Source organism: Cololabis saira, chromosome 13 (genome assembly GCF_033807715.1).
Source record: "Cololabis saira isolate AMF1-May2022 chromosome 13, fColSai1.1, whole genome shotgun sequence".
Taxonomy (NCBI): Eukaryota; Metazoa; Chordata; class Actinopteri; order Beloniformes; family Belonidae; genus Cololabis; species Cololabis saira.
In genome coordinates, this window is record NC_084599.1 from 35,816,478 (window position 1) to 35,835,978 (window position 19,501).

At 42.1% G+C, this 19,501-nt stretch overlaps 1 protein-coding gene across 2 annotated transcripts; it reads right to left on the minus strand.

The window, feature by feature from the left end:
- Positions 1–629: 629 nt before the first annotated feature.
- On the minus strand, positions 630–14,323 carry LOC133458649 (nuclear receptor subfamily 2 group F member 6-like). Of its 2 annotated transcripts, none has more exons than XM_061738794.1 (5): positions 13,761–14,323; positions 12,815–12,909; positions 4,590–4,921; positions 3,233–3,479; positions 630–2,511 (listed from the first exon to the last, which is right to left on the minus strand). In XM_061738794.1, the coding sequence occupies exons 1-5, from the start codon at positions 14,027–14,029 to the stop codon at positions 2,237–2,239; spliced, it is 1,218 nt and encodes a 405-aa protein (XP_061594778.1). In that variant the 5' UTR covers positions 14,030–14,323; the 3' UTR covers positions 630–2,236. The 2 variants fall into 2 exon arrangements, with proteins under 2 accessions (XP_061594778.1, XP_061594777.1); XM_061738793.1 differs by having other exon boundaries at positions 4,590–4,924.
- Between the last annotated feature and the right edge of the window lie 5,178 nt (positions 14,324–19,501).

Here is a 19,501-nt window from a genome sequence, read left to right on the forward strand (position 1 = left end):
GAGATGACAAATTCTTACCGTGGGGAATTTTTTTGACGGTATATCGTGAACAGTAAAATATCGCCCATTCCTAATATACATATAGTCCTGCAGCTGCTGCATCAGGCCTCGATTTAACAGTTATACGGTGACATCAGGAAGAGGGAAATGTGACCAGACGTTCGTTGATGAGGAAGTCTGGTGACCTTGCTTAAAGGCCAAACTCATCCTGGCTCGGGAAGGTTCATGACGTTGTACCGCTGACTGACGGCTGAGATAGCGGCAGCATCCGTGACACAGGGCCTGTTGTGGAAGAAGCGTGAATCTGCATTTATTAATCAAATCCTCCACGTCAGAGAAGCGGTGACTGTTGGTAGGAGCTGTATCGGTGGCATTTATGCATATGTATTAATGTTTATCAACAAAACAATTAAAATTAGCTATTTTTATTTAGTTATTGATTGTTTTGAGCAAAAAAAATGTTTTTAAATATCAGTAATATATAATAGTTGGAGCATCAGTTTGAGACTTGCTCAACAAAGCCTCTGCTCGCTCTGATATGTTATTTGGTTATTAGACTTTATTTGATTTAAAGGTAAAATTAATGCGTTTGTGTTTTATGGTGAATACAAATGTGATGATGAAGCAGCTTTGATTAGCAATCTGTCTTTAGTGGTTGATTCATTAAGTCTAGAAAATGTGAAAAGAGAGTTTTGCTTCACAGTTTCGGAGCTTACAACATATAAACAATTTCAATGTGAAATAAACATTTGAAATCACATGCATACACTTGTTTTCACCACCGTAAAAGAAATAAAAAAGTCTTCACCTTCTTTTGCATCTTTTTTAGTTTTGGCATGGTCATAGAAACACAAATCTTTAAAATGTGAAGCTACAAATAACTAAAGTTCAGATTTCAACAAAGAAACACGAACCAATGAAGTTGTTTAACAGCACTGGGAATCATGGTCATCCTTGCCCCTTTTTTCTGGATATTATAACAAGTAAAATACAAAAAATTCACCCAAAAACATACTTGTGGCAACATTTTCTAACTTTTTTCATCAATTAATTTGGCAAACCGTTGTTTTACACCGGGCGGAAGTTCATTAACAGTCATGAGCTTCTAAGTACCTTTTTTTTCTCACAATATGACAAAACTCCGTCTTCACATTTTAACACCAGAGAACCCCGCATATCAGTAATCACGTATCCCTCTGTTTATGAGGCTTTTTAAAAAGGGGTGACACCTGTCAAAAAGGTAAAACAAAATAAACGTCCTCTACACTTAGAAAAAGCAAAGGAAACGATGTCCGAGCTGCAGACGGCGACCAGAAAAACCTAAACGTGAGCTTTCAGTACAATACTCCCGTTTGGCTTCTGTCGGCGAAGCTTCGCTTGATCCCTTTAGATTTATCGTCAACATGTGAGTAGTTCAGCGTACAATCTGTGCCTCTGATGTAGAAAACATGAGGTAATAACGTGAGACGGGGACGTCTCAACCACCAGGGTGTGTTGCAGTACATTCGCAGCTTCCGCAACATAGTTTGACACTCTGGAGCAAAAAAACAAAACAAGATAGTTCAACATTTAGGGGGAAAGAAATGTGCTTTTTTTCTTTTTTTTTTTATTCCCTCAACCACTGAACTATTCCTTTAGGTATATTTTATAAAGAATATAGCCTGTATATACATACATAGGGCAAAAACACACAAAGCAGCTCCTGTGTTTTCATGTTGCAGTCTTCAGTAATACATCCGGTAACAAAGTCTGTTTGTTCAGCTTACGTCTGGGTTCGAGACAAACACAACAATACACAACTTTATGCAGGATCTTCACAACGCGTCCCCCGTTCAGCTCTCGTCTGTGGTCGAAGAAGAGACAAAAAACACACACAAAGCCTGGGTTCAGACTGAGTCACATCGGGGGTCATGTGGGAGGAGGTAGAAGAATCACATGACCTCATGTGAAAGTCACTCGGGGCGAGACGGAGAGAGACCTGCCAGAGGAGGGAGCAAAACCCACGGGTGGAGCGTCTTCACAGACAATCTTACACTGTGTTTCCCTGAAAGAATCTTTGGCGTCATTTCAACCAAACTTTACAGACAGAATGTGGGGGAAATGTGACCCTTCCTTCCCCGAAACGGGATCTCAAACTCCAGAAACAGTGACTTTGTTGTTGTGTGAAATCTATGCGAGCTCTGATTCCTCAAAATAGGATCTGGGCCCGTCTCTCTCTCTCTGTCGGAGCAGGGTTTCACTGTCCCGGGGCGTAGGGCCAGCTGATGGAGCTCCCCGATAGCTGCATGTCCCGGATCAGCGTCTCGATGGGGGTCTTGCCCACCAGCCTCATGAAGAAGAGCTGGGAGATGAGGTTGGCGGGCACGGCTCGCAGGGCCGGCAGGCGCAGCAGCAGGCGGCCGAAGCGCTGGGGCTGGTTGGGATACTGCAGCCTCTCGTACTCCGTCAGCGCCACCTGGGCCTTCTCCTGCAGGGACTCCACGTGGGCCGGGTCGGTCAGGCCGCAGGCATCTGCACGGAGAGGAGACAGGATTAGGCCTGTGTTGAAAAAATCGATTTCCCAATTCTAACTCGATTCTCATATTAATTCCTAAAATTCGATTCATATGTCATATGTCTTTTTTTTTTGGGGCGGGGGGATTTTTTTTTTCTTTTATTTATTCCATGTTTTGTTGGACACGAGAATAACTGGTGCCAGGTTTTTGCCTTTAAATATGTTTAAAGGTATGAAATCATTAAAGTGTTAGGTTAAAAAAATCCTAAAAACCAAATGCTCAAAAATTAAAAACCAAAATAGACCAAAAAAGGAAAAAATAAAAACGGAATGTGGGAAAAAATAAAACCGATTTCATCCGTCTCTGTTTGCTGCCCTGGATCTGTTTGGTAATTCTGCCCCACGATGTTTCCTTAAGCAGTTCTATCTGCATTCTGGGAGCTGATTGGTCCTTACAGCATCATTAGCTGCCAATACTTCTCAATCTCAATATAATACTAGTAGTAATATTTTGCATAACTACAGTCATATAATTCATGCAATTTAATAACACTAACCCAAATCAATATCGGAATCGAATCGAATCGGATCGAATCAAATCTTGATAATCGATTCTGAATCTTAAGAATCGGAATCGAATCGATTCTTGACATTTGAATCGATCCCCAGCCCTAGACAGGATAACAATCATCATCTGGTGAAAAACAGTCTCCTAAATGGAGGGGGAATCAGGCCTACCGGGGGAGAAGAGAGCGATGGCTTTCAGGCAGCTGTACTCGGCCGAGTCCACCTGCAGCCTGTTCAGCTTGTCCACCTGGTCCTGGAAGACCCGGACCTGGTCCATGAAGGACACCACCCGCTCCGCCGACATGGGGGACGAGTGGAAGCCGGCCGCCGCCAGCAGGGGAGCCATGTGCAGAGGCAGGGCGGACTGGGCCGCGTTCAGGATGAACAGCTCGCTCCAGCTCAGCCTCAGCAGCGCCACCTGTGGTGGAGCGATGGAGGGATAATAACTGATGAGCATCTCCATCTAGTTACTTTAGATCAGTTCTGCTGGTGCTAATAAGCCAAGTGCACTAAAATTCAGTATGAATCAGTGGCGGCTGGTCAGTAGAGGGCGCTAGAGTGCCGCCCCCATCAAGTCAAGAGATGAAAAATAAAAACATTTAAATAAAAAACATGTAAGATGCAAATAATTATTAAAAGAAGGTGTTATTTTAGTCTGCGGGTGACTATCAATAGTAATTAAATGTTGTTTAAATATTTATTTGGTTCCAAAATTATTTTATTTTATTTTATTTACTTCCAGAAGTAAGGGGCGCTGGTCAAACAGAATCCAGTGTAAACTCTCCAACATTTAATAAGCACGTGACCTGAGGATCTGTTTTAATTGGTTTGAATTAGATTCGTAAAGGGACGCAGTCGTGTGGGTCCCAGAAACTCAGTTATCAGCAACGAATCCGTGATCAGTATCGTGATGTACTCGTATGTTTGTTTTTAATCTAATGTGATTGGACAATTCATTCCCCGTCTTTTTTAGAAAATCAAACTGAACTACACAAACCAGATTTTTACGTTTGTTTTAAATAGGTTAAATAACCCTTGCTTTTGAAATAATATTTGTTGATCAAATATCTGAAAGAAAGGAACGTTATCTTTTCAAATAGTATAAATTCCAGAGAGAACAATGGAAATGTTCATATTTTTCTTCTCTCTAATGTGTAAAATAAACTGAACCCAAACCAGGAAGAAAAAAACAATCCAAAATAACAGTGGACTTGTTGAAATGTTAAACCCCTACTTTATGTTCAGTTTTCTTTTTCCACTGCAGCAGAACTGAACTGCTTCACTAAAAGTTTTGACCAATAAGCCATTGTTGGATGGTTACATTTTTCAAAATGAAAGGACCAAAATATGATTTTCTACTTTTTTTTCCCCCCATTGTACCAAGTTTGTACCTAAACCGTGACCCCTACGTATGCCAAGGTCAATTTCACCCCCAAAAAAATGCTAAGCACCAGCCGCCACTGGTATGAGTTATCAAACGTGATGTTTGTGAAGCTTTAACTTGTATCTTTAGTCTCTCAGAACTGACCTGCTCCGAGACGGGCAGTTCTGGGAAGTAGGGGATGTTCCTGGCCCACTCGATGGTGCTGAAGAGGAGCCGTGCCGCCAGCTCACAGATGCTGTCGATGCCCATGACCGAGCCCCCGCCCGCCGACACCTGCATCTGCGTCTGGCTGTAGGGGGCGCCGTAGCGGCTGCTGGGGTACGGCTCGGCCCGCAGCAGCTGGGAGATGAGCTCCGACACTGGCTGGCCGTTGAAGAAGTCCACGGCCGTGTGACCCGGACCGGCGGCTCCCACCCCCCCGGACAGGGAGTTGGGACTGATACCTGAGTGAGACGGAGGGATGCGACCCCGCTGGACTGCTGCGGAGGAGACGCAAAGAATGACTCAAATGTTTACTGTGTTTACATAAAAGCACACAGGACTGTGACTACCAACACAACAAATCCAAATAAACACACACACACACTCACCGACACACCGTGACCAGTACTCGAATTGAGGGGGGATGGCATCCCTCTTGAAATAAAAACGGTCAAATTCATCCCCCCCTGTAAAACTGCCATCCCCCCTTTCAATCCCTTATGTCATTTCATCAATGAATGTGGTTTTACTGCTATTTCAACATTTAGAGTCATCACCAGAAAAATAACACCAGAAAAATAACTTATTTGACAATTTTCACCTGTTTCAAGTAAATTTTCACTTGAAATAAGTAGAAAAATCTGCCAGTGGGACAAGATTTATCTTCTTATTACAAGCAAAAAAATCTTGTTCCACTGGCAGATTTTTCTACTTATTTTAAGTGAAAATCTACTTGAAACAGGTGAAAATTGTTGTTTTTTCCAGTGATGAGTCTTGTTTTAAGTGTAATGAGATTTTTTTTTTACTAAAATGAGACATTTTAACTAGAAATAAGACAAATATTCTTGTTAAGATTTTGAGTTTTTGCAGTGATCCATTTTACTTATCCTGTGAAGGACAGAGTCATATTGATAAGTTCAGAAAAGTGTTTTTTATTGTTGTGTTTTGATGTATTTGATGTAAGCCCAGTGGATATTTAAAGCTTACAGAAGGCTGCATTTAACTGCTGCTATGTCATTCCTGCAGTATTTCTGCAGGTGTTTTGGTCACTGCTATTATTTGTAATATATTATATTATTTGTAATCAGCACAAATTATCTGTCCCCATATCGGCATATGATAAAATCCACCATCCCCCCTGTTTTTTTTTTACAACTCGAGTACTGACCGTGACCCATATCAACAGTTTTGAATGAGAGCGGAGCAGGAATGGAGGGTTATCAACAGTCTCCTTGTTTGCAGCCGGCGCTTATTTGCATCGCTCCCACTAGTCTTAATAGTGCTGCTTCTGTCACTACTGAAACCAGGTGGTTTCACCTGCGGTCGCTTTAACACCTCACGTGCAGAGTTGGACACTCCAACCAGCGCTTTTACGATTCACAATCACACACTGACGTGTCTCGTTGAGCAAATCTGCTCCTCAGTGTCCCAACTTTGGTCAATCAACAAAGACACTGCTGTATTATTATTTGAAACTGCTTCAAACGTCTCGGGATACAAGTGTGAGCATGCAAACGCACAGAAAAGAGTTGAGATGTCTCGCCAGGCTGGTAACCACCTTCAAAAGCAGTGAAATCGAACCTTCAGCATCTTTTTTTTGTGAAAATTTGTTCATTTCCATTATATTTTGGACACTCCAACCAGCACTTTTACGATTCACAATCACACACTGACATTTCTGGTTGAGCAAATCTGCTCCTCAGTGTCCTCGGATCCTAAATTATTAGAACTGAAAACCACTTTGGTCAGGCAACAAAGACTATTATTTAAAACTGCTTCAAACGTCTCGGGATATGAGTGTCAGCATGCAAACGCACAGAAAAGAATTGAGATGTCTCGCCAGGCTGGTAACAACCTTCATAAGCAGTGAAATCAAAACTTCAGCATCACAAAAAAAATACAACCTTGCTGATATGTCTGGATGGATTTGAAGATACATTTGGAGGGTTTTCTACACATAAAAGAGATTATGAACCTCTAAAGACTTCCTCTTGGAGTCTTAAGTGTAATACTTTATATTAGTGAGAAGTTAGAGAAGTTCTTACAAACACTGTTCCCGTTAAAAAGTCAGCATGTCCCGGGTCAAGTAAGTCCTATCCACCTATAATGAAGCTTATGGGCGATGAGGCTCCTTCAAAAGATTACAAATCTCAGTGAATACTTTGTTGGGGTTAAGCTGCCCTTCACGCGCCGCGCTCCTGTTTGGAATTACAGCTTTGCTGCCAAAAGGTCGCTTTAAGCAGTCTGAGGGGCGGCTTCCACCACTGGGTCAAAGGTGAAACAGACGTTTCCAGGTAATGTGGAAACAGCGCGGCCTGCGTCACCGCCGCGGTCAGCATGGTTCATTAATAACCGGGCCCACTGCAGCCCCCCTGGCACGCTGCCATGCCTTTGCATGCTGTGCGTGGCAGAGCGACCGATGACTAACTTACCCAAACTGAAAAAAGCACGGCTGGGGGGGGCTGGTAGACTAGACGACGAGTCCAGCTGAGTTTTTGTCAAGTGACTTTTATGTGAGACCGACTGAAAATATTTAACTAATGATGTGAAGCTGAGGTGAAGAAACCCCCCTGGAAAGCCCCACCCTGGCCCTTTTCCACCAAACCGGTTCCAGGGCTGGTTCTGGGCCAGTGCTGAGTTTGGAACCAGACTTTCTGTTTCCACTGACAAAGAACTGGCTCTGGGCCAGAAAACCCGGTTCCAAGGTAGCACCGACTCTTTGCTGGACTAGAGGAAAGAACCGCTTAGTTATTAAGACCAACGGCAATAGCAAGATGCAACATTTTCAAATAAGCGACTAATTAATCTGGATGCAACAAAGCAGCAGTGGTCTGAGGAGGAGACAACCTGTCTTTTAGTGACATGATCTAGGGCTGGGCGATATATCGAGATTTTAATATAAATCGATATATTTTCAAACGCGATATGGTACGAAACAATATCGTTTATATCGATACCATTTTTTTTTTTTTTATGATTTGGATATAGCTTATTTTGTGACATATTGACTTTATTTGAGATTTGCACAAATGTTTTGTTATTTGCACAACTGTCAACCTCAGTGGAAAAGTCTGCCTGTTACTGTCTACATTGTATTAATTGCACAGTGTATTTTAATTTAATTGTTATGCAGGAATGGGATATTTGTTTTATTTTATTCAAGAAGCATTTTTATTCTATATATGCTGGCAGTTTTTTTTTATTTCATTTGTTTTATACATTTTGATATTGTGCAGACCTCTGTTAATAAAGGTACCTGTGTGACATTTGGCACGAGGCTTTGTATTAAAATTGACGTTTTTTTTAAGGGTTTGCCTCAGAAAAAAATGAAGCTAACAGAGATGCTATGCTATAATGCTTTGGGGGAATCCCCAATTATGGCACAGAAAAAATATCGATATATATCGAGTATCGACATTCAGCTAGAAAATATCGAGATATGACTTTTGGTCCATATCGCCCAGCCCTAATATGATCCACGGAGAGTGCTACGTGGACCAAGTCCGTATTAGAGCAAATAAGTGGTTGTTGCTTCAACTTTTGCGCCAACGTAAACGCAGCGACGTAACTGACGTTTACAGTGACCTAATTACATGACTCCCCTCAGCACCCGAGCTGTGGAAAAACAAACCGGTACTCAGCTGGTTTGTAAGTTGAATGAGTTGTGAACCCACACCAGCACTGGCCCAGAACCAGCCCAGGAACCGGTTTGGTGGAAAAGGGGTAGAGTGACCCATCAGCCACCTCTACTTCCACGCTGTCCACGGTGGATACACGAGAAGCAGTGACACAGTCAGTGTGGTTCCATGCACATCTAAATCAAGCTATTGGCAACAATCTAGCTGAGCCTTAAACTGGAGGTTCAGAGAAATCTTAGTATACATGCACGAGAAGTAGTGATGTGCGCATCAATACTGAAATATCGATACTTCCGATACCAGATCTGTATACTCTAAAATCGATTCTCAAATGAAAATATATATACTTTTGATACTGCAGTCATTTGTGGTAATGTATCATTCACAGAAATACGGTGGAAAGTAACTAAACTATTCAGATTTTGTCTAAATGGCACTCTGCTGGTAGGAACTACCTTTTCCTTTTCATTTTTATAGTAGTTCTTATTTTTGTTAATTATTCTCTTATTTATTTTAATGATTTTATTATTTTACTTAGGATCTGGTTTTTCTGTTGTAACTAGTGTTGCCACCCGTCCCTTGAAATACGTAATTGTTACGTAATTGGGAATTAAAAGTTGCGTTCCGTATTGAACCAATACGGACATATATTATGCTCTTATTTATTGATGTCATAATATTCAGGTGAAGGTCAGAAAATTTGAATATTGAAAAACTTAATTTGTAGTAAATTCAACTAAAGGTGAAACAAATATATTATTTCCCACTACATTCAAAGTGAGATATTTCAAGCCTTTATTTGTTATCATTTTGGTGATTATGGCTCACAGTTTATGAAAACCCCAAATAAAAAATCTCAAAAAATTTGAATATTTTATGAAATCAATAAACAATTCAATCATAAAAATTGTAACAAATAAAGGTTTAACATATCTTGCTTTGCATGTACGACTGTGAAACTATGTAATATATTAGTTTCACCTTTTAAGTTGAATTATTGAAATAAATTAACTTTTACACCATATTCTAATTTTCCGACCTTCACCTGTAGTTATATTTATATTTACCATAGGAGCATAGGCTATTTCAGCTAGTATGGTTGGCTGTCTGTACAGTCATGCAAGTTCAATGCTATTAAAGCACTTTAAACTTTAAATCAAAGCATTTTGTTTTTTCATATAAAATAAATACATTTCTATGCAGTTTAGAAGTTTTGGGGATGTCCCTTTTTTGGCACCTGCGCTGCTGAAATCGGGGCGTCCCTTATTTCTATTTCTGAAAGGTGGCAACCCTAGTTGTAACAGCTATATTGTGAATGAGGCTACCTCAGTAAACTTCTGAAATAAATAGCTAAATAAGCAACTCTGATGTGTTGTATCCTTAAGCTATCTAAAATAGATTTACTGGGCACATTAGGTGTATTTGCACAATGTATCGGTATCGAATCGGTATCGCCAATACCAGCCTGAATTTTACTCAATATTGGATCTGAAAGGAAATCGGTGGTATCGAAAATCACTAGCAAGAAGACAATTATTAAATGTTATGTTCTATGTAAATCGCTTTGCGTTGCATTTTTTATTTGTATGAAAAGCGGTGTACAAATAAAGTTGGATTTGATCTGAATCGATTATTGAGGGATTTGCATTGGACTCTGCAACACTAGGTGGCGCCACACGCACTTTCACTTTGCCGTTCTTCCGGTACAATTAGTAAAAAAGTGCGAAGGAGGACAACAACATGCAGCTCTGTAAATGTCGTACATACTAATCCTGATAATGTTGCAGGTAAAATGCAGCAAAGTTTCCCTCCTTTTCTTCTGCTACCGTCTTGTTGTGATCACGTGACTGTTGTTAGTCCCGCTCCCGCGGTGACGTCACTTCCGGAGGGGCGGGTCCCGGGAAGGTCAGTAGCTCGGCTGAACGTGGGTTGGTAAACATGCAGAATAACTCGGATTATGATGCATTATCTGGCACTGGAGCTTCAATTTGGCCCGACTAAGGTGTAAACATGGCTTTTAAAACTTTGATATCGCTATTCGACTTTTTGTTAGTGCATGTAAACGTTAGGGTTGGCACCTTTCAGAAATAGAAATAAGGGACGCCCCGATTTCAGCAGCGCAGGAGCCAAAAAAAAGCCCCAAAACTTCTAAACTGAATAAAAATGTGTTTATTTTATATGAAAAAACAAAATGCTTTGATTTAAAGTTTAAAGTGCTTTAATAGCGTTGCACTTTCATGACTGTACAGACAGCCGACCATACTAGCAACTGAAATAGCAGCCCAGATGTATAATATAGCCTACAGGTGAAGAATATGGTGTAAAAGTTAATTTATTTCAATAATTCAACTAGAATATCGTGTAAAAGTTAATTTATTTCAATAATTCAACTAGAATATGGTGTCAAAGTTAATTTATTTCAATAATTCAACTTAAAAGGTGAAACTAATATATTACCTAGTCTTATTACATGCAAAGCATGATATGTTAAACCTTTATTTGTTATAATTTTGATGATGGAATTATTTATTGATTTCATGAAATATTTTTCTAATTTATCTTTTATTTGGGGTTTTCATAAACTGAGCCATAATCACCAAAATCATAACAAATAAAGGCTTGAAATATCTCACTTTGAATGTAGTGGGAAATAATATATTTGTTTCACCATTAGGTGAATTTACCATGAATGACGTTTTGCAATATATTCAAATTTTCCGACCTTCACCTGTATATTATGACATCAATAAATAAGAGCATAATATATGTCCGTATTGTTTCAATACGGAACGCAACTTTTAATTCCCAATTCCCAACCCCTACCTGGAGGTGAAGCCGAGTCTTCCCCGCTGTCTGGCACACACATATATAACAATAATAATAATAATAATAATAATAACATATAAAGATATGGACACAGACGCAGCAGGTCCTGTTGTCCCGCCACAAAGATTTTGCTGGCCTTAATGTTTCCTGTGTTTTATTTTGTTCATTATTGTTAAATTTAGTGTTGATGTGTGACAGACGTGTGTATGGGGCGTTAATGAAAATACGGGACAAATCACGTCCCGTATTAGTTCAATACGGGATGCAAATTTTTTTTCTCAAATAAAGGACAATTCCGTATTTTAAGGGACGGGTGGCAACCCTGTACATGCAGTGTTTTCCATGAATCAGAGTTAATCCAAGTGGGAAGGCGTTGAGCCCCCAGGTGAAAACACGCCTGGGTTGACAGTGTAAATACGACTCCTGGGTCGCAGGTTCCTCCCGATGGAAGAGCCTTTTCCATTAAGGACCATTTCTTCTCTTTTTCTGAGTTCGTTTGCATGTTTCTTTGCATTTCCTCACTAAAGTTTCAAAGCAGATTATTTAAATTTCTCCCGTGTAGAAGCAGCGAGGTTTAGTGGCGTAACGTGTAGTTATGGTGATGTATTGTACATTACTAACAAGTCAGCAGTAAAAATGATTTAACATTTCCATTAACATCAAGTTAAGGTGCACCTTTACACTCACAACGCGTTGAAAAGACAAAAAAAAGTGTTGTTTTTTTTTTAGCAATTATTGCAACAATAATTACTTTTAGCATATCTGACCACTTGATTGTACGACGGAGTATTAGGGCCAAACTAAGACAAAAAAAAAATGAAATTATGAGAATAAAGTCATAATATAATGAGAATAAAGTCGTAAAATTACGTGAATAAAGTCATAATGTTGCGAAAAAATAAATTCGTAATAGAATAAAGTCGTAATATTATGAGAATAAAGTCATAATATTACGAGAATAAAGTCGTAACATTACGAGAATAAAGTCGAAATATTACAAGAATAAAGTGGTAATTTATGAGAATAAAGTCGTAATATTACGAGAAATAAAGTCGTAATTTATGAGAACTCTAACAGGAAGAGCTTCTTCTCCCTGTGTTAAAATGAGGAATATCTTGTGAAGTTATATTTATATATTATATTATATATTACGACTTTATTCTCACAACATTATGACTTTATTCTGGTAATTCTACGACTTTATTTTCGTAATTTCCATTTTTTTTTTGTCTTAGTTTGGCCCTAATACTCCGTCGTATGATTGATATCATTCATTTCTTCTTTTTTTTTTTAGAGAGAGAGTTTTGTGGCCTAGTGGCCTTTTAATCAAAGTTTAAACAGGAAGGGGACTTGAACCTGTGACCGCTGCAGCAGGACTTTAGCCTGAGTACCCGCTTGCTTTAACCACTATGCCACCCAGCGGCCCAATGAATTTCTTTTTACTTGTTTTCTTCTCCAGTGCCTCGGTCACATGAGGTCTAGTGAAGTTTTAAATGATTATTTTTAGTTATTTTTTATTAGCTGAAGCCAGTGGGAGCGACTCGCAGCACAAGAGTCTTAAGTTTGGGACACTGGGAGGGGGATCTGTGGTCATTCGTCTTTCAAAAAGGTTATTATTTACTTCACACATCATTTGACCTTTAAAACCACCTGTTAGGTTCTGCAGTAGGTGACTCTTTAGAAGAGTGGACGGAGCTTTGATACCTTCTTTCCGCATCCCGACGCGGAAACACTTCTTCAGCCGGCAGTACTGGCACTGGTTGCGGTGATGCTGGTCGATTTGGCATTCTCGGTTGGATCTGCATGAAAAAGTGGCGAAACACGAAGCGTTAAAACAGTGAGATGAAGAAACACGCGTTTAGTCCCTCTCTCTGCTGACGTCACTCGCCCGTGACGCGTGAACTGAGACCGTGACCTTTAGAGGCCGTCAGCGTTACACGCCCTTGCGTGGCCTTTTACAGCCGGCTGACTCCTGCCAACATTTCTCCATGAGGTCTTTTTAAGGCCACAGAAAAAAACAACTTCTTTCATTTAGAGCCATAAAGTGCTTATATGCAAAGAAAAACTATATTGAGAGGTGGAGGGAGGAGCCGGTGACGGCGGGGAGCCGTGCTGCAACATTACGTTCTCGTGGTGAAGAATAATGGGAGCGCTGACCTTCTCAGGCCATCCATCCTCACATGACAAACCTTCAGGGCTTCATTTCTTTCTTTCTTTCTTTCTTTTCTTGGGTCTAAGGACTGTTTGAAGGATGACGCCAACACCGGGAGACATTATTCCTCAGTGGGAAATGTGTTTTCCCTATTATGAATACGATAATAGAGTGATGCACGGGATGAAGTTTAGATCCATCTCTTACTGAAAGCTACGAGCAGATATCTAAGGTAAAGGAAAAGGTAAAACATGATGGAAGTGCATTTTCTTTTATAAAATTGTCACCAGTTTTCTGTAATCAGTTGTCATTTGGACAGAAAGTCATTGCACTGCGATGCTACAGCCTACTTGAAGTAAAAAGAGAAGAAAAGGGCAGTTGCATCGTTTATGCTCCTATTTTCATCAATGCACTGCTTTTATTGTGTTTTTACTTTAACGTTTGATGGTGTAGTTTCATTAAAGGGCATTTAAGTAGTAATAAAAAGTACTACAGTACCTGCAGGAGTAGCTGAGGTTTCGTCGGATGCTCCTCTTGAAGAAGCTCTTGCAGCCCTCGCAGGTGAACACGCCGTAGTGCTTCCCGCTGGACTTGTCCCCGCACACCACGCAGTCCACCACGCAGGCCTTGTCCTCTTCCCCGACGTCCACGTCGCTGCTGCCCGCCTGGGGCGAGCCGTCCTCCTCCTCCCGCCGCAGGTAAGCCTTCTCCCCCAGGCCGTTGGTGTCCCCGTTGGGGTTGCCCCATCCCCCGCTCACCATGGCCATGTTCTCCGAGACGCGCCGCGCCGCCGGCGGATCATGCACGGACCCGCCCCGTCCCACCGGCGTCTGGCTGTCCCTCAGAGTCAGAGGGGGAACCCAAATCCACGCTCGGGAGAGACCGTGACAGAGGTGCTTTTTCTTTCTCTTTTCTCCACAAAAGTATTTAAAAAGTTGAAGGAAAATCAGTCCAGGACTCGTTGACCTCTCTCCCCTCCGCCGTCTGGCCGGGCTGACCCGGAGGTCCGTCCACCCCTGTTTTCCCTCTCTCCTCTAATCCCAGCGCTCTCTCTGTTCTTGCCCCCCCCACCCCACCCCTCCCGCCGTCACCCCCCCCACCCCCTCCGTCGTCCGTCTGCCCCTGACCTCTGATCAATGGCTCCCGAGCTCTGAGAAAAACTTCACTTCGAGTGGTTCAGAGTTCAGGCAGGAGAGAAAAAAGGGTGCAGCCTTTGCTCTTTTCACAGGAAACAATAAATTACACTTTGACTGCTTCTCTCTCTCTCCTCTCACTTTCTTCCCCCCGTGAAAGAAAGAAAGAAAGAAAGAAATAACTCGCCTCACCAGAAAAAGGGGAGAAAACAGAGCAGCTCCTGAGATGAGAGAGCAGCTCTCTCTCTCCGGAGGGACGGACGGACAGACGGCAGGCAGGAGGAAGGACGGTTCAACTGCCCTGCCCTCTCCTCCAACTCACAAACCCGTCCGACCAGTTCCTGCCGTGCCGAGATGCTATCTGCCGATCTGACGCAGTTCCAGTCCAGACGCACTCTTGACTTGTTGAGGCTTTTATGGACGAGGAGGAGGAGGAGATGATGGTGATGAAGAAGAAGAGGGGGGGAGAAAAAAAGTAGGAAAAATGTGATTCACTCCCGCTCGTCGTTCTCCGTTTGTTATGTCTCGTTTCTCCGTCCGACCAACTTCCAGATGATGAGACGAAGCTCTTCTCTGACTCCTTGAATGAGATTTCAATGCAACAAAGTTCAGCGCAGGAGGAGGAGGAGGAGGAGTGTTTACCCCCCTCTCTTTCTCTCTCCCCCCCGGGTGATGAAAGTCTTGTTTTCCCCTGCCGTCCCGTCCCGACACCTCCGAAAGCCGGCGGGGTCAGAGGATCAGATGTCACAGAAACCGGGTTTAGAAATGTCCTCCCTTCACAGCCGCCCAAGTCGCGTCTCTCTCTCTCTCTCCCTCTCTTTTCTGCTCGTCTCGTTCCTCTCGTCCATCACGCTCCTAAAACAAGAGGCCAGAACCTCTCTGCAGTCCCATGTCAGCGAATCAGGGTGTAGAGTTGCACTCTTTGCTATTCTGCTCGCCTTTCGCTCTCTCTCCCTCCCTCTTTCCCTCTCTCTCTCCCTCTCTCTCTCTCTCTCTCTCTGTGTCTGTCTTTTTTCCCCTCTTTCCGCCTTTCTTCCCGGTGACCCAGGCAGGAATAAATTAGGCAAAGCAGCAGAAGAGAGGAAAACAGAGCTGGTCGTGAAAAGCCAGACGCAGCGGCGGTGGCGGCGGCGGCGGCGGCGGAGGGGAGAGACCGGAGATAGCCTCCTCTTTCTCTGCCTCGCTCGCTCCTTTGAGGAGAGTGTGTCTGTGGGCTGAGGGATTTGACACTGCTATTCAAGCCCCGCTGTTGCCATGGCGCCGGATGCCTTATAAGGCCAGCGGAGTCAAAGAGCAGCGAGTGGGCTGCAGCCTCGCGAGCAAACAAACACACACACACATGCAGGCGGGAAGAATGCCGGGCTGCCTGTTTCTGCCCTGACCTCCCGGGGGGGGACGGGGGGGGGGGGGCGGTTAACCTCAACACCGCCGTAAGACAAAGAGGAAGGAGCGTGGGGGGGAGGGTGGGGGGGCTCTAATCCCGGAGACCCCCCCCCCAAGCCGGCGGCGGTGACCCAGTAATAACAGGGAGCGCCTGTTGTTGTTGAGCAACTCGTCAGAAGGTTATATGATCCACCGCCGGCTCCCTTTCACACCTGCCGGGCACACTCACGGGTCGGCGTGAAGGAGAGCGCGGGTCGGGTGGCACACACATACACACACACACACACACACACACACACACACACACACACACACACACACACACACACACACACACACACACACACACACACACACACACACACACACTTCAGAGAACGCTGATTTACTATTGATCGCCCGTAAACTTCATCACACTTTGTGATACAACACAAATATTTTGGTACCTGGGTCAATGACGTGACGCCTATATTTTCTGAAAAACAGATTTTTTTTTCAATTCAAAAAAGGTTTAAATGGATAAAGAAATACCATATATATATACTACCCGTCCCACATATGGACTCACTTGAATTTTACAAAAAATACTAATTATTTTCAATTTAATTCATTCAAAACACTTTATTTGTCCCCGAGGGGCAATTTAAAAGGCATAAGGAGCAGCATTAAAAGACAACATACATACATACATAGTATGGGTGTGCAGTTAAAAATATCCAAGCTACTGCCAGTAAAAGTGCTTTGTGCTTAATGTTAAAGTGCTATGTGGATTAAGTCAGTCGCCGTTGAGAAACCTTTGGGATTTTGTTGTTGTTTTAAGCGTCAAAATGTCATGTGGTGCGACCGTCCGACCATGACTCTTGTTTTGAAAACTTTTTTTGAAATCACTCTAAATGTTTTTAAATCAATCTTCTGCCCTGTCTGGCATGATTTCCGAAATGTCTTGTAGTGTGTAAGATTGCAACACATTTGTATTTATATTTCCATCATAATATGCAAACAAAGTTTGAATGATGACGTCCATTTTATGAAATATCATGTTGCGGGACCATTAAAAAAACAACCCTTTTTGTATAATACTGAAAACTTGTAAAAAAAAAAAAAAAAAAAGATGTCAAGATGTTAAGGAAATTAATTTTCAATATAAATCATGGTTGCACCACATGACCTTTTTTTAAGGCTAGTGCCAATTCATCTTGACAAAAAACTCTTTTTATATGAATTTATGTGTACACAACATTCTTAATGTTTGAACTACTGCAATAGATATTCTTTTTTTTTTGTTATTTTAAAATTGACCTGTTGAAAATCCTTATTTGTCATTGACCCACCTACATGTGTAGACTTGTGAAGCCCCTCCACCCCCCCACTGCTCCACAAGAGGTCAGGATATTAAATATGACCGTTACACCTAATCTGCTGGGGTTTTGGGCAGCGGTCCAGGGGTCAGTGCCACCTTGCAGCCCGGTTAGGACTCTGAAAGGCTTTGAGGCTTAGCGGCTCCTAAGCGCAGCCACCATTCTCAAACAATGACTGAGAATTAAAGTTAATAACTAAAAAAGCAGAAATAACAGCAAAGCTCTCTAGAGACTGGAGCTGCAGCGAGGTGGTGAAGTAACTTTATCTCACACAGCGGAGAAGAAATCCAGCTTTTTAGTTCCCCCAAATCGCTGCAACTCAGCCCCCCAAACCCCCCTCCGACCTCCCAACGCAGTTGCTGTTTGCCGGATGGGGAGGCGTCCGCTCATGGGTGAGTGTGTGCTTATGTTCACAGCGGCTAATCTGGAGTCGCAGCGGCCAGATTCAGCTGACCGCTAAGCAGTTTCACGTCGTGTTGTGAAACTCCTCGCCAGCGGAGACGGTAAAACCCAAGTTGGCTTCGGGGGAGGAGCCACGCCGGGATTGAGGAATCGCCACCGGCACACAGGTTCCAGACCAGATCTCCAAACAGCTGTTAACGATCCTTCATTCATCATTTCTACACAGTTTCTGCCTTTTAAAGTCACATTTAAACAGCTGTTATTTCAATATTAAACCACGACCACTGTGACTTCCTGATTTCAGCTATAAACTCTGTCAATCCATGAAGAAATGTCATCACAACTGTGGCTTCAACATCATTAACATTCCCTCATCCTGAGGCTTTAACCCAGTGGCAGCAGCAAATAAATTAGTCTTGAATGTGCAAAACTGGAGGACTGTCCAATGAATTTAACCACAATGGCATCCTAACACACACTAGACTTGTGGTCAAGACCGCCGAAGCCGAGACTAGGACACTACCAAGACCAGAGAATGTCAACACCAAGACTAATTAAAGAAAAAAAAGTTATTTCATAATCTTGTGTGAGTTGTAGAACATCAGCACCATCTTAGTTCAGCTAGTTTCCATATGAGCTTGTTTTCAACTGCAGCACAATAACACAGAGAAGTGGATGATGATGTTGAACTCACTATAAATGTTTTTATCAATCAGCTGAGATCAGATATGTGTGGCGACTGCACTACCGCTATTTCTACACTATTGGAGGATTGACTCCAGTGCTTTTAAGGATTGACACGACTACTAACTAGTCCCAAAGTCCTCTAGCAGAATAACCAGCTCCAACACTCCCCTCCACCTCAGAAAAGTCATGAATAGTAAATGTTACTTAATTTGTAGATGAAACGTGAATTTTAAATGTTAAAGATACAATTATCAACTTGAAATTCAGATTCAGATTCAGAAAACTTTATTTATCTCCGAGGGGCAATTGCAAGACAACTGAGCAGCAAGACGTTGAAAATATCAAATAGAATAAGAAGTAAAATAGAATAAAATGAACAGATAAATGGGGCATGTCTCGTTATGTAGAAAAATATATATATATAAATATAAGAATGGCAAAAAAAAATGTACAATAGAGTGACTGTAGTTGTATAAATAAAGTATAAAGTGTCAGTATAAAGTGTTATTATATATATATATAATTGCACCGTATATCAGCATCACTGATAGGACCTGATGCTTAATCAATCACAACAATATCAAATATTATTCATATATTTATTCAAACAAGGGTGTTATAAACACAAAACTGTAATTAAATAAAGACACATGCAGATGCACCGAAACATTAAATCAAATGCAAAATACAAATAGTTTACAAAACTGTACATTAACAAGAGGAAGAACTGGTGATCACCAGATTCTGTCACCTTGGTGTGTAACGGCATCTCAATTATCCGAGTCCGAGACAAGACCAAGACCACAAAAAAGTGGTCTTGAGACCTACAAGTCTAACACACACACACACACACACACACACACACACACACACACACACACACACACACACACACACACACACACACACACACACACACACACACACACACACACGCCGCCTAGGCTTCAGAAATGTAGCTGTAATTTGCCGCGTGAGTCATCCATCCATCGTCTTGGCAGTCGGCGGCGCTCCTGTGGAATTCCTGGCCTGCTTGCGCTGCCATACCAACAGCTTTGTCATGTGAAGGTCTCCATGAAAGGAGGAGGACAAAATAAACAGCCAGAGCTGCCGACCAAGGTTTCCAATAACAGCCTCCAAACACCAGAAAAAAAGAGAAAAAAACACCCACAGAATGAGGTATTCACAGCTGCTTCCAAGTGTGTCCGTATTAAAGAGCCTCTATAGACCAGAAGTATGTTTGCTCATCACATGATTTTACAGAAATCCCCCCCTG